The sequence below is a fragment of the Panthera onca genome, chromosome E3, assembly GCF_046562875.1.
Source record: "Panthera onca isolate mPanOnc1 chromosome E3, mPanOnc1 haplotype 2, whole genome shotgun sequence".
Taxonomy (NCBI): Eukaryota; Metazoa; Chordata; class Mammalia; order Carnivora; family Felidae; genus Panthera; species Panthera onca.
This window is the reverse complement of record NC_138354.1, coordinates 25,761,808-25,775,287: the sequence shown is the minus strand read 5'-3', so window position 1 is coordinate 25,775,287 and position 13,480 is coordinate 25,761,808. Positions and strand designations below refer to the sequence as shown.

The following is a 13,480-nucleotide window of genomic DNA, read 5'->3' as shown; positions in this document are numbered from 1 at the left end:
GACAGTTTACTTAACCGGTTACTTGTGTCTTTCTCACCTAGTGATTTACTGACCTGTTGACCTACTAACCTTTCTAACCCTCCTCCCTCCCCTCGTGTACTTGATCATTCCTGGTACTGTCCCTGACTCCTTTCTACTCCTGACACACCCCCCTCCCCAATCCCACCCCTATTTAAATCCCACCCCAACCTCAGTTACCACTCCGCCCCCTTTCCCACCCCCTCCCTTCCCCTCCCACCCCCACCTCCTCTCCACCTCCATCTGCACCTCCTCTCTGGCGCCCCAGCTCCCCCTGAAAGGACTAGGACATAATGGTTCAGACGCTGTTTTTCTGTATCTTCTTACTTGGGTATCCCGGTTTCCCAAACACGAATGTGAGTACACATCCTATATCAGTGGTTTCTTCTTTCTTTCTTTCTTTCTTTCTTTCTTTCTTTCTTTCTTTCTTTCTTTCTTTCTTTATTTTTCCAGACTGTGGTTAAAAAACAGCTTTTTCATAGAATCCTTGATGAGAACTCGGTTCTTTGTGAAAACCGAGGACCTCAGGGCCAAGGTTTCTTGACCAGCTTGTTCTGGCCACAACTGTCCACATCAAGTTGTGGATCCTGTCTGGGCCACTTGGTACAAAAAGAGTAGCATTGACAGGATGGAAACCTGAGCTTCATAGTGTCAAGAAAGAAGGACCTGTGAAGATACTAAAAGCCACTGAGATCTTTGTCTTAAATAAGGGGCCTGTATGATGTTTGAATTATACCTCATTAAAACTGTTTCTAAAAATGTCAGAAACATTTAATAGGCACTATTTAATAGTATTAATAGTATTTCATAGCATTAGACTGGCTCCTGGAAGTCCTGTCAAGATCCTGCTCCAAGCTTTGTAAGTTTATAGACCATCTTATATGTAGTTTGTTTTCCTATCAGCGCATTGTTCATATTTGTGAAGTTTGGTAGCCCTGGGAACAGTGGTATCTGAAGCATTGGTGTTGGTACTAGAGAGTTAAAAAGTGAAATGTCCTTTGTGCTCTGTGCTTTCTGGTTTGTTCGCTTTTAGGATCTTGTGAATCAGCCCTCTCCCTCTGGCCTTGGAGGCTGCTGCCAAGAATTGTGTGTTCAAACAGGTTGATTAGAGCTCAACATCAATGAAGTGGCCTCACCCTGCTTGGACATTTATAATAGGACAATCACTATGAGTGAAGTGATCAGGAAGTGAATGAATTCTTGTCCTTTCTTTAGCCAAATATGTGCAGAGTGTCGATGTACTCAAACCAAAAAAGGTCTCGAATGTCCTTACGATTGTCCAACTATAAAGAAATACCTGGTTCCCAGTGTGAATGTTTCATTCTATCATTAAAAAGAAAAACCTGTACTTCCAGGAGCCTGAGACAGAGAGACAGGGAACACCCATAGAGAGAAGTAGATTTCTTTAGATTAGCACGCACCAGATTCTTAGAGAGGGATCTACAAAGTCCCAAGTCAGGAACAACCTAAATTGAGGAAGAATCCTCCTACGTGAATACCTCCAGTCAAAACAGAATCTATTCTATTTCTTTTGAGTCTATGAAGGAGGAAATTTCTTGGTTCTGTTTATTGGAAATTCCCCCCTCTACCTAGAATGTATCTCACAGATCAGTTCAGCTCTCTCTCCCTCCCTCATCTCTGAATTCGTCCATAAACTAACTTGTCTTGCATTTCCCACCTCCACCTAGTCATGGCCATCGTCTGTGAGAACCTGGCGTTATTGACCCCATTGGATCTAATCTAGTTAAGATTAACTACTGATATCAGCTTCCATATAGCTGCTAGAGGTATCAAGAGTGCCCAGGACTTAGAATGTTTACCATTCGTGTCAAGATGGCCTCTGTCTGTGGTGCATTTGATCCCCATGATCAATCATTGAGCGGACAGCTCCTGCTTTCTTTTAGACAGTGGCCACTCAACGACAGTGTACATTTCCCACCAGCACACATTTTAGTGACCTCAGTCCTGAGAGCTGAAGATACAAATGGTACACATTTTGGAGGCTGCTTTCTAGAGAGATTTATTGGCACAAAATTAAAGTTTGGTATGTGAATTAGTATGAATTGCATTGTGAGTGTATTTTCTCCTAAAATACTGGTAAGCCTAGTTTTAGTAAAATGATATGTGTCCTGTTGTTTTGGTGAGCATATTCAGGACTTTTGTATTCTTTTGGAAAGTAATTTTCATAGTAGCTATTGATTGATTTAGGTTCAACACTATGAAATAGGAACTTGACTTTATTGTATTGGCTATTTGGAGATGTGTGTTCAAATAACTTAAAATCTCATAGATTTCATCAAAATAGACAAGATCACCTGATTATGCCAATCTTTATTTACTTCAGAAATCTGACAACCTGAGCTGTGATTCAGATTCAAAGTAAACCTTGAAAGTAAAATCTCATGAGGCACCTGCATAGCTCAGTCAGTTAAGCATCTAACTCTTGATTCTGGCTCAGGTCATGATCTCATAGTTCGTGAGTTTGAGCCCAGCATCAGGCTGTGTGCTAACACCGTGGAGACTGCTTTGGATTCTCTGCCTCCTTCTCTCTCTGTTCCTCCCCCATTCTTTTTCTCTTTCAAAAATAAACATTAGAAAAAAGAAAACCTCCGTGTTTTTAGAAACTAAACAGTAATGTAGAATTTATTTTTGCTGGAATAATCCCATATTATTATAATAACAGCTTCCCATCTCTCTCAGTCATATCCATATCTGTAAACATCTGGCTCTATAACAATCTCCTTTGAACCTCTAGTACATTTTCATTGTTACTTCCTCCCATCCTTCTATAAACTTTGGTGTATTTTTGGAAATGTTCCAAAGTATTTTATCCAGGTACTTCACGAATGTACAACAGAGGTCATTTACTTCTTGTCTACTAAAAGTTTGCATTTATTTTTTTTTATTTTGTTTTTTTTTTTCAATTTTAAGTTGGCTGATAAATTCTTAAGTTCTGCTAACTATTTAAAAATTGTTCCAGTGTGTTTGTCAGCACTATAAATTTTCTAAGATGGCCTATTAGATTTTCCCAACAGCTGCAGTGTGGTATAACTTATGTATAATAACAAGACCTTTGTAAAGATTACAGTTTGTTGATATGTGATATAGATAAGAAGCAATGAAGCCATCGCCATAGTAAGTAAACACAGTCATCACTCCCACAAGTTTGCCCCTGCTCCTTTGTAAGCCCTGTGTCCGCCCTGTCCTTCATGAGGAGGCATTTGAGAGATGTGCTTATAACCTCCTGGAGGCTGGTTGAAGGTTTGTAAAGATGATTCTTTGTAACAGATATTATAAATGTCTTTGATATTCCTCATTGTCTCAAATATTATTTCAGCTTGTCCATATTTTGGCTGGCCATTTCCCTTTTGGCTCTCGTGTATTTGGGATTCTGTGGAAGCTTACCATTATTACTGCCACCCTTGCAATTTGTGCATGTCTGGTTTACCTCTGGACAGTTGTCCTTGCTGTGAGTATACTAAAGTACCTTATAGATAGGCTTGTAATCATAAGTAAGCAGAAGTTTGTTTTTGTTTTTTTTTTTTTTGGTAAGCACAAATTTTTAACTAGACCTTTTGTATGCATTCAGTATTTCAAATTTTCCTTTAAGCACTGTGTTCATTGCAGCCACATATTGTAATAATTCCAATGTTCATTATCATGTAGATGGAAATATTTTTAAAATTCTGTGAATTGTCTTCTTTAACCCACTTCTTTTACAATATCTCTATTCTATCTCTATTCTATATCTTCTCTTAGAATATCTCTAATATTTTTTTGTAGTTTTCCACCAGTCTTTCTGTTATTGATGTCTAGCTTGCATTTGTGTTCTGAGAACATATTGTCTATGATTTTGTTGACTTTAAGTTAAGATGTATTTTCTGACCCTGAATATGGTCCATGTCAGTGAATGTTCTATGTGAGTTTGAGAAGAATGTGTAGTTGTCTACTGTTGAAGTGTTCTATAGATGGTAATGCCATCCAGGTGACTGATGATGCAGTTCAGTCCAACTGTGTTCTTAAATTTGAATGTCTGTATGCTCAACCTGTCAATGACTGATAGAGGGTATTGAATTCTTTCAGCCATAATAATGTGTATGTCTGTTTCTCCTAGCAGTTGTATCAGTTTTTGCCTCATGTATTTTGACACTCTGTTGTTAATGCATGCACATTAAGGATTATGTTTCCCTGGAGAATTAAGCCTTTATTATTGACTTCAGTATGTCCGATAATTTTCCTTACTTTGTAGAATGTTTTGAAAGATAATTTCAGTAGCCACAGAATTCTCGGTGATGGGTTCTTTTCTTTTAACACTATAAACATTTCATTCTTCTTGATGGCATGGTTTCTGAATTCTGAGTATTTTTTTTTTTCCTGGTTCCTCTTGGGTACGGTGTTATTTCTCCCTTCTCCCTGTAACTCCAGCCCTCAACACTTCCCCTTACCTTCTTCCAAATTGTTTGTTTTCAGTTTTCTGTTGATTGAATAGTATATGTCTAGGGGTAGTTTTTTGTTGTAGTTGTTGTGGTGGGGTTTTTTTTTTGGGGGGGGGTATTTATCCTGCTTGGAATTCTTTTAGTTTCCTGGATCTGTGGTTTGTGACTATCATTAATTTTGGAAAATTCTCATGGTCATTTTCACTTCAAATGTGTCTTCTTTTCACTTCTTCTCCAGGTATTCCCATTTTGTGTATGTTACACCTTTTGTAATTGTCCCCCTGGTCTTGGATGTTCTGTGTTGTATTTTTAATTATTTTCTTTGTGTTTCTGTTTCAGATGTTTCTACTCGATATTTCCTTCTGCTTGTTGAGTCTTTCCTCAGCTATGTTGTGTGTGTTAATATATCCACAAAGGCATTTCTTATTTCTGTTATGGTGTTTTTGATTTCTAGAACCAAAATCTCTTGGATCCTAGAGTTATCATCTTTGTGCTCACACTCACCACCTCTTCTTGCATACTGACCACTTTTCCCATTAGAGTTATTCTCCTATTAATCAGAGCAGTTGTAAATTCCCAGCCTGATTATCTCAACATCTCTGCCATGGGAAATATGAGTCTAATGCTTGCATTGTGTGTTCAAAATATGTGGCTTTTCCTTTTAGGGTACCTTGTGAGTGTTTTTGAGAGCTGGGAGTCACATCCTTGTTTAAAGAAACTGAGGTGAATAGGCCTTGAGTGTGAAGTTTTGCCTTTACCTGACTAGGTTTTAGGCTGAGTTTACTCCCCTGTGAGACAGGAAGGAGGAAGAGCACTGTAGTTGAGTATTTCCCTTCATCTGCATTGCTTGTGTTTAGGAAAACCCCCATTAGGTTTTGGAGAAATAGTTTCTCTTGAGGGCAGGCCTTCTAAGGAAGAACAGAATACCATGAGTTTATGTCTAAATGGCTGTTTTTCCTCTTTCCTGCCAATTTAGAAATCTTTCCCCTCATAAAGAAAATATAAATATTATGTATTTGTAAGTCCATCTCTGTTTCCATTTCCCCTGCTTAGGAAAGGAAACATGTGATGTTAAAGACTATCCATGGTTTTCTATTTGCCCTCCATAGATACACTTTCCTATAACAACATTATTATGACTTGCTTTTTGATAACACATTGATGTTCCAATATCCTGGCAAGATGTTGGGGCTAGCTTCAGCCCCATTTAAAACTTTTGAGTAGGGATAGGCATTCTAGAAGTCAGGAAAATGTGTCTTTACCTTTTGTTAAAGTAGAGTCTGGCCTAGATTTTACTGAGCTATAATTCACCAGGGGATGACTCGGGTCTGGGTGTTATTGGATCCCCAAGACCAGGTTCTTGAGTCTCAGTGTCCTAGGAATGAACACTGAACTCAAGGGAAACAAAGCAGGTAGAGTTTATTAGAGATAGCTCGTATACAATGGTGCCAACAAGAAAGAGGCGTATCGCTCCCTAAAGGGGTAGTGTGCCAGGCTTATAAAGGCACTTTTCCAAAGAGTGAGGGGCTGGGAGCGGGGAAGCATCCTTTAGTCCCACAGTCACTATCTTGTGGTTGTTACTTTTCAGTGGACACAAGACCATCACAGGATGGTTTTCCATGGTTGACATTCTTTTAGGGCTCCTAGAAAACAGAAATACTTGTGCAGTCAGGCTTTAAATTATTACTTCTAATTTTGCCCAGACAACCATTACTCCCTAATACCTGTGATCTCTCTTTTGTTCACGTTTCCAGAAGGAGGTATGGAAGCTTTGAACCCTTGCCTCAGACCACTGCCTCTACACAAGTGAAGTTCCTTTTGTTTTTCTTAAACCTTCTTACGGGGAGCACTTTTTCCTTTTTTTTTTTTTTTTTGAAATGTTAGCCATCTTTTCTTTTGTTGCCTGTGCTTCTTCTCTAGTCACGTTCCACTCTCTTTCTCATTTGATGGCTTTTGTTTTTGGAAGACCCTCTGTTTTTAGTGATCTAGGAAAATCATAGCACCTGACATGTTGTAATTGTTTATTGATTCAGAGAACAGCCAACTCTGTACGATTTCAGAAAGCTTTCTAGAGAATGAAAGAGGCATATCTTACTACAAAGGTTTTCCTTTTCTTTCCTCTTCCCTTCCTTCCTCCTTCCCTTCCCTTCCCTTCCCTCCCCTCCATCTCTCCCCACCCCCCCCCCCCCCGTGGGTCTCTTTCTTTATTTCTCTCTCCCTGTCTCTCTCTCTCTCTCTTTCTTTTGGACTTTCAAATGATCCTAGGTTCTGGATTTCAGTGTGGATATTGGGTTTGACTACAAGAGAAAAAAATCAGACAAATATTTTATTTATATAATTTTAAAACTGTCTGCATTATGCACTGACAAAATTGAATACGTTGATGTTCATGGAATAGAATGTAAATCTATTTTTTAGTGAAAATAAGCCGTGAATCTTTATGCTTTTATCAGAAATGGTTTATAAGGAATCATGAACTAAATATGAAATTCTAATTTTTGCTTATATTTAATATTATGAATTCATTATGCTGAACAAAATGATCATTGTAATTTCATTGGTTTACGTTTAATATTTTATCAGAAAGAATACGTTTTTACTAATAATATGTTTGACCTCAAACTTATTTTGTTTCTTCCTCTCTCAGATAGAGCCTCCAGTATATCAAGGTAAGATTTAAGGTTTTAGTATTCTTTGTAAGTTTTTTTCAGTACTGGTGTTTGATGTGGGTTTTAATTTTTTAACTAGGGATAAATATGGTGACTTCTGATGTCTAATTGACTTGTTAACTCTTGAAAATCTTTCTCTTCCCTGTTTGGAGGCTAAGTGACACTGTGGAAGGATTTGGCATCTCTTAAGAGACCAGGGGAGGAAAACATCATAGGAGGAAGGAGGAGAACAGGATGAGTGTAATTTTGCATAGAAATGGTTAGGAAACAAGTGATGATATGAGTCTGAGGTTTGGAGTGAGTACTTTGCCATGACATGGCTCTTGGTGACATGTGAAGATGAGAAAACCCTCTCTGAGTCTATCAAGTGGCCTAAGCTTAGAGAAGAAGCCAGATATTGCCTGGCAGGGTGTGTGTCACAAGAGAGGTTTAAACCATGGTTTTGAGTCTGAGGTGGAGGGAGCCATTCATGCCAGGGGAGAATGAGAAGTGAACGTGATGCAAATGGGGGTACTGTATTCTGCATGGGCCCTATAGACTGTGGTGATTCTGTGGCACTGTGTGTTGAGAGCCAGGGTGGCTGCCTGACACTTCGTAAGCCCTCAAAGGCTGGTGCTCATCACTGTGAATGCAGCAGCGGTCGCGGTGAGAAGAGCGAACTCAGGGCATGAGAGCTCTCACACTGGGCCAATAGAAGAGAAGTTTACACTTTGTGCTTGTTAGAGGAGTCAGTGTTCTAGAGCTTACACGTATAGTGATCTCAGTGAAATAAGGTTCCTTGGGTTTATTTTTTTTAATTTTTTTTTAACGTTTATTTCTTTTTGAGACAGAGAGAGACAGAGCATGAACGGGGGAGGGGCAGAGAGAGGGAGACACACAGAATCGGAAGCAGGCTCCAGGCTCTGAGCCATCAGCCCAGAGCCCGACGCGGGGCTCGGACTCACGGACCACGAGATCATGACCTGAGCTGAAGTCGGAGGCTTAACCGACTGCGCCACCCAGGAGCCCCGGTTCCTTGGGTTTAAAATGCTACTAAAACTTGCTTTCTTCAGGCACAGTAAGAAAGCAAAAAAGTTAGTTACACCCACGTGTCAGATAATGTGTCTCTGCTGCTAATACAGTGGGATTATTCGATGTCACCAGTTTGGTAACAACCTTAGAAATTGTTTTATCTCTTTTTAGTTAATTTACAGCAAATAACTGAAAAGATCAACACAGTGAAGAAAGAAAACAGAGAGCTGGCTGAAGCAATATCCATTTGGGAACAGAAGGTAGCATTGCCCTTTCAAATATTCTTTGTGTGATTTTATTTCAGTTATTTCACCTCTGGTAGTTCATCCTACTGACCTAGTTCATGTGTTGTAGAAACACTCCCAATTCAAGACAAGCTTCACAAATGTAAAGAACTACCTCTTTATTAGTGAAAGGAATCACACATTTAGAGATAGGTTTATCTACCATGATGCTATTTTTGAATTCTGATTCCTTTTTCATATGTTTTATATGTAGATCAATGAATCAAAGATACGTCTTCAAGAAGCTGAGAGAAGAAGTAACATTCACTCTGCTGAAGCTCCTAAATTGAAAGTAAGAATCCCATGGAGTGCCCGGGTGGCTCAGTCAGTTGAGAATCCGACTTTGGCTCAGGTCATGATCTCACAGTTCCTGAGTTTGAGCCTTATGTGGGGCTCTGTGCTGACAGCTGGGAGCCTTGAGCCTGCTTCTCTGTGTGTGTGTGTCTCCCTCTCTCTGCCCCTTCCCCACTCGTGTTCTGTCTCTTTCTGTCTCTCAAAGATGAATAAACGTTAAAAAATAAAAATAAAAAAAAAGAAAGTAAGAATCCCTTCTTTGCCTGGATTGCATTCTAAAAACACCAGTAAAATAATGAATTATTATTGCTCATTCAACATGTTTTGTTGAAGGAGCACATCAAAAAAAGTTGAGCACTTGATTTAAAATTTAAAGGACACCCTTCAAAGTGCACTTGCTACCTTGCAATCAGAGAGAGAGAGGAATGTCAAGAATCCACAAGTGATGAGTTGGCTGCTGAGTTTTACTGTAACTTGGCTTTGGAGGCTTTTTGTTCATTGGGTGAGGTGAGCACAGCATATTCTTCTGCTGTTTACCACAGTAGAGGGTGGGCCTCTGGGAGCCAAACCTCCATCCTCACAAGGACCTGGAATTTCACTTAGGACCACCCTGAGGAGTTTTGCTATTTCAAGGACTAGCAAGTGTCTTTTATTTTCATAGCTGGGTAATTACCACCTCATTCAGCCCTGCCCTCCCAAGATATGGAGAAAATCCCCCAAGACAGTTGAGAGATGAAGGGCAATAGCCAAATTGTATACTGCCCTCCTCCCTTAATGCTGAACAATGTTCAGTGTGAATATTCCCCTAAGAAAGCCATTTGTGAGCTCTTTGACTTGAACTATATTCCATGTTCTTTGCCTTCTCATGGTTATATTTATGCTTTGGGATCTTTCTTTGTTGCCATGCATAGTCCTGCTGTGTTAGGTACACTCACATTGTTATGCGGTCATTATTTCTTGAATGTCTTTTTTCATATCTGTCTTAAAGTCACAAGATGCAAACGGTCAATTTGAGGATCCAGAACTGAGAGCCGTGATGTCCACTAACTGTGAACTGGAAGGTATGTTGTCTGTTGGGGAGAAATGCCCATATGGTGGCAATGGGTTTGCTTTGGGAAGGGAAGGAATAGCTTCCTGCCTTCGTGGTACTTGCCCTTTTCCTGTCGCCCCAAAACCAAGTCTCATGTCATGTGCACACACAAAAATAAAGTTCATTTTTTGACAGAAAGTAAAAAGGCCCTGGAGGACAAGTGTAATGCATTGAGGTCTGCGAAAGCAGTCGAGGAAGCCAAAGTCAGACAGTTGAAGGAGAAAGCAGGCATCCTGGAAGAATGCTGTGAAGAAAGAAAAGTGGCTATAGAAAAGTAAGATGTTCATGTGATAAGAGTCCCAAGTACTGTTGTATGAAGGAATGTGGTGGCCAGTATAGGTAAATGTATTTCTTTTAGAATTGGATCCAGAGTATTTTTGCCAAATGCATTCAGTAGAATTGTGCCTGCCCTTCCTACCTTGCTTTCTGGAACCTGCATTTTCCTTTCTGTCCTTAGTGCTTGCCACACATTGTTGTGTCATGTCCCTAGGGTGGACGAGGGAAGGCATTAATCACATTGATACCTGGATTCCCTCTGGATCCATTTACATTGTCCTATAGGTTTCAATCCCATCACATTGTCCTATCAGCCGGGAATTAGGTCATCTTTGTTCAGCACCAGACTTGGTCAAAAATATCTATGGGAAAAATGGAATTATCTTGCTGTAGAAACAATGGACAGTGGCTTGGGATGCCATCAGTACTGGATGCCTTCATCCAGTCTGCAAGTGAGATTTGCATGAAGTGTGTCTCATGGGTTCATTACAAATTTGGTGCACCACTCACATGTTTCCTCTTTTGTCCAGTATTTTCTTTTGTTCTCAGGAGGAGATCAGGGACCTTAAAGTCCCTCATTCACATTGAAAAGTAAACTCTTCCTTCTCTTCCCTGAGACTCAGCTTTGTGTTAGTCCTTCTCACACCTGGGGTGGGGGCTTCTCTGTCTCACTTACATCTTGTTTTTGTTAATTTGTAAGCTCTGACCACCTCTCTATCTTTACCCCCTCACAACAGAGCCACTACATGACAGCCACAGACCAGAAAGCATTTGCTGAAGGACTGCCTGAGAGGCCAGAAGGAAATGCATGTGCCTTTCTCCGTCCAGTGCTTTTGCTCATTTTCTAAGAGTCTTTCAGTTTTGCATGTGATTCTTGAGTATATCCAGTGCCAAGTTGAAACCCTTTAAAGCAACACCATGAACTAAGTAGTCTGAGGGCAGCACAGCAAACCAGACTTTTGAAGCATTGCCTTTTGCTGCCTTCACTATCAATAAACTCCGTCTTGTTAAAGACTGGATTGACTCCATGAAGTTGATAGTTTTCCGTCTGAAATCTATTTCCTGGAGATAACAGCCTGACTGTGGGACAGTTCACATCATGTTATATTTCAGTAGATACTGCCACTTTAAGATTGGCCTTTTCCTCCACCAGGATCTTTGAAGGAAGAGGCAGGGGTTACACTCCTGTAACTCCTGTGTGGGAGTGATTTGCAATGCTGGTGAAACCATATCCTGGAAGGCTATCTTCCATACTGAGTGTCTGTGTCCGGGTACAACTTTTGGACTGAGACTCAGTGCATTGCCCCATGGAGGTATAAGGCAATGATGATCCCCTGCTTCATCCTAATGGGTATAGCCGGTCAGGCATAGTTTTTCACGTTGAACTGAAATGAGCCTTCACCATCTCGAACAAAAGACCAACTCTAGGAAGGCACAAAGTGCAATGTTATTTGATGACTTTATGATGAAGGAGTAGAAGCAGAGAACTCGAAAGACCGCTCTGATTGCAGGTGACTTGGCAGCAGACAGGGGTTGATTTTTCTTTAACCTTAAATGGGGTCTTCATTTCTCTGATTGTGTTGTCAGTCTGTGCATCAATGGGAGGACAGTGTAGGCATATTTGAATCTAGGCCTTCAAGAGAGCTGGGAAGTTAAAAGGCAGAATTTCTGGACCTTGGCTCCTGGACTATGTATATATCTTTCTCATCCTAGAAAGCTGGATACGATGGACTGTGAACTAGCTGCAGTGAAGAATCAGATGGCAACTGCAGAAGAAAATCTGAAAATAGCTACAGAGGAAATACACAAGTGCAAGTGAGTTCAGATACTGATCAGCAGAGGCTCATGAAACCCCTGTTCATTTCTTAGTTTGAACCTTGGTACAATGGGTGGACTCCACGAACGAAGTATACAAACGCAAATTCAGAGGACATATCTATAAGGAATTAACAGATAGAAAAAGATAACTATTAGAAAGAGTAAAACAGTTAAGTTACTAAACATTTCCACATCTCCAGTGCTGGCCTGACCATGTGGAAACTTCATCCATGCCAACATTCCTGAGGGGTGGTGTCACATGTCATAATCTATAGGAAAGCAGTTTGTTATAAGATGAAATCATACCCATCAACATGGTAGTGCCATTTGATGGCCTTGGTCTTTGCAACCCTGGGAAACATGGTGAGTACAAAGTTAAAGGAGAATAGAGCTTTATGATGAAAGGCACTTGTCATATGATGAAAGATTGAAAATGGGAAGGAATTCTACAAACTCTGAACTCTGTAGGCAGGGAATAATGAGTAAGGAAAGGATGGAACAATCACTTTGGTCCTACTGTACATTTATAATTATGTGAAAAGTGTTTCATGTGTAAGGATAAATTGTATTAGGAGACGGATATGAAGTTGATGGGAACATGGGCAGATTATTTAAAATCCTGCGCAATATTAGGCCTTATTTGACGAAAGCAATTGTAACTCACAGGCAACAAATTGAACAAACACGAGAACAGCTGCGACAGAAAGAGCTCACTTCAGACACCAGGTAACTTGAATTCTGCGTGACGTATTAAACCCTTAGCACCTCATGCTGGTGAGTGTAGTGGCCCTTGGAATCCCTAAACACGGGCTTTTCGTTGTTGGCTTTTTCAGATCGCAGTGTATGAGGAGAATGCTCAGCACAACTGGGTAAGTGTTTTCTTTTTTTCCTCCTCTGTCTCTTTGGTGCACAGTCTGGCATGACTGAAGGTGGATGTGTTTTTCTCCCCCAGATCAAGACTCAGATCTGGGAGAGGGAGACGGCGAAGGAGAGGAGGGAGGCGGCCCACTTGAAACACAGGTGGGTGATCTTGACATGTGTTTTTAATGGTGTGTCGAGGGATGACAGTTGTGCTGTTTAGTGTCTTGTAGAGGACGTGGTGTTGCAACTCTTATGGAAGTCCATTCTTTTTCTGTATCCAAGACTGGACATGATGGAAGGAAAGAGGCTGCTTGAGGGATACATGAGGCAGAAACCAATGCCTGGAAGACCACAGACCCAGAACCCTCCAAGGAGAGGTAAGGAGCACATGGTGATGGGCAGCAACCTAATTCCTTCTGTGCAGCCTGTTCCTGGGGCCTGGAAAGAATCACAAGCACTAAGGACATCAGGTTGTCTGAAGGGGTGATAGGAGGGTGCCCCAGGCAGTGGGGCACTTGTCCCTGTGACTTGTGGAGCTTATGCCCCTCCCCCAACTGCAGACCCTCCCGCCTCCTCCAGCATCCCCTAACTAAAGAGATGAGTCTGGAGGGGTGACATGCCATCATGTCACATGGCACATAGGCCTCCTCCTTCTTCCTACCTTGACTCAATTTTATTTTAGTTTTTGGGGGGAGAAGGTCATTTATTTACTATTTTTTATGT

General features: G+C 40.7%; 1 protein-coding gene across 4 annotated transcripts; it reads left to right on the top strand.

The window, feature by feature from the left end:
- Positions 1–227: 227 nt before the first annotated feature.
- On the top strand, positions 228–12,916 carry LOC144612663 (transport and Golgi organization protein 1 homolog). Of its 4 annotated transcripts, XM_078439709.2 has the most exons (10): positions 228–374; positions 3,356–3,487; positions 7,102–7,123; positions 8,306–8,394; positions 8,633–8,710; positions 9,701–9,773; positions 9,938–10,076; positions 11,792–11,893; positions 12,563–12,765; positions 12,849–12,916. In XM_078439709.2, exons 1-9 carry the CDS (start codon positions 312–314, stop codon positions 12,624–12,626), a joined length of 762 nt encoding a protein of 253 aa, XP_078295835.1. In that variant the 5' UTR covers positions 228–311; the 3' UTR covers positions 12,627–12,765; positions 12,849–12,916. The 4 variants fall into 4 exon arrangements, with proteins under 4 accessions (XP_078295835.1, XP_078295837.1, XP_078295836.1 ...); XM_078439711.2 differs by lacking the exon at positions 3,356–3,487; XM_078439710.2 differs by lacking the exon at positions 7,102–7,123 and having other exon boundaries at positions 8,284–8,394.
- The last annotated feature ends 564 nt before the right edge of the window (positions 12,917–13,480 follow it).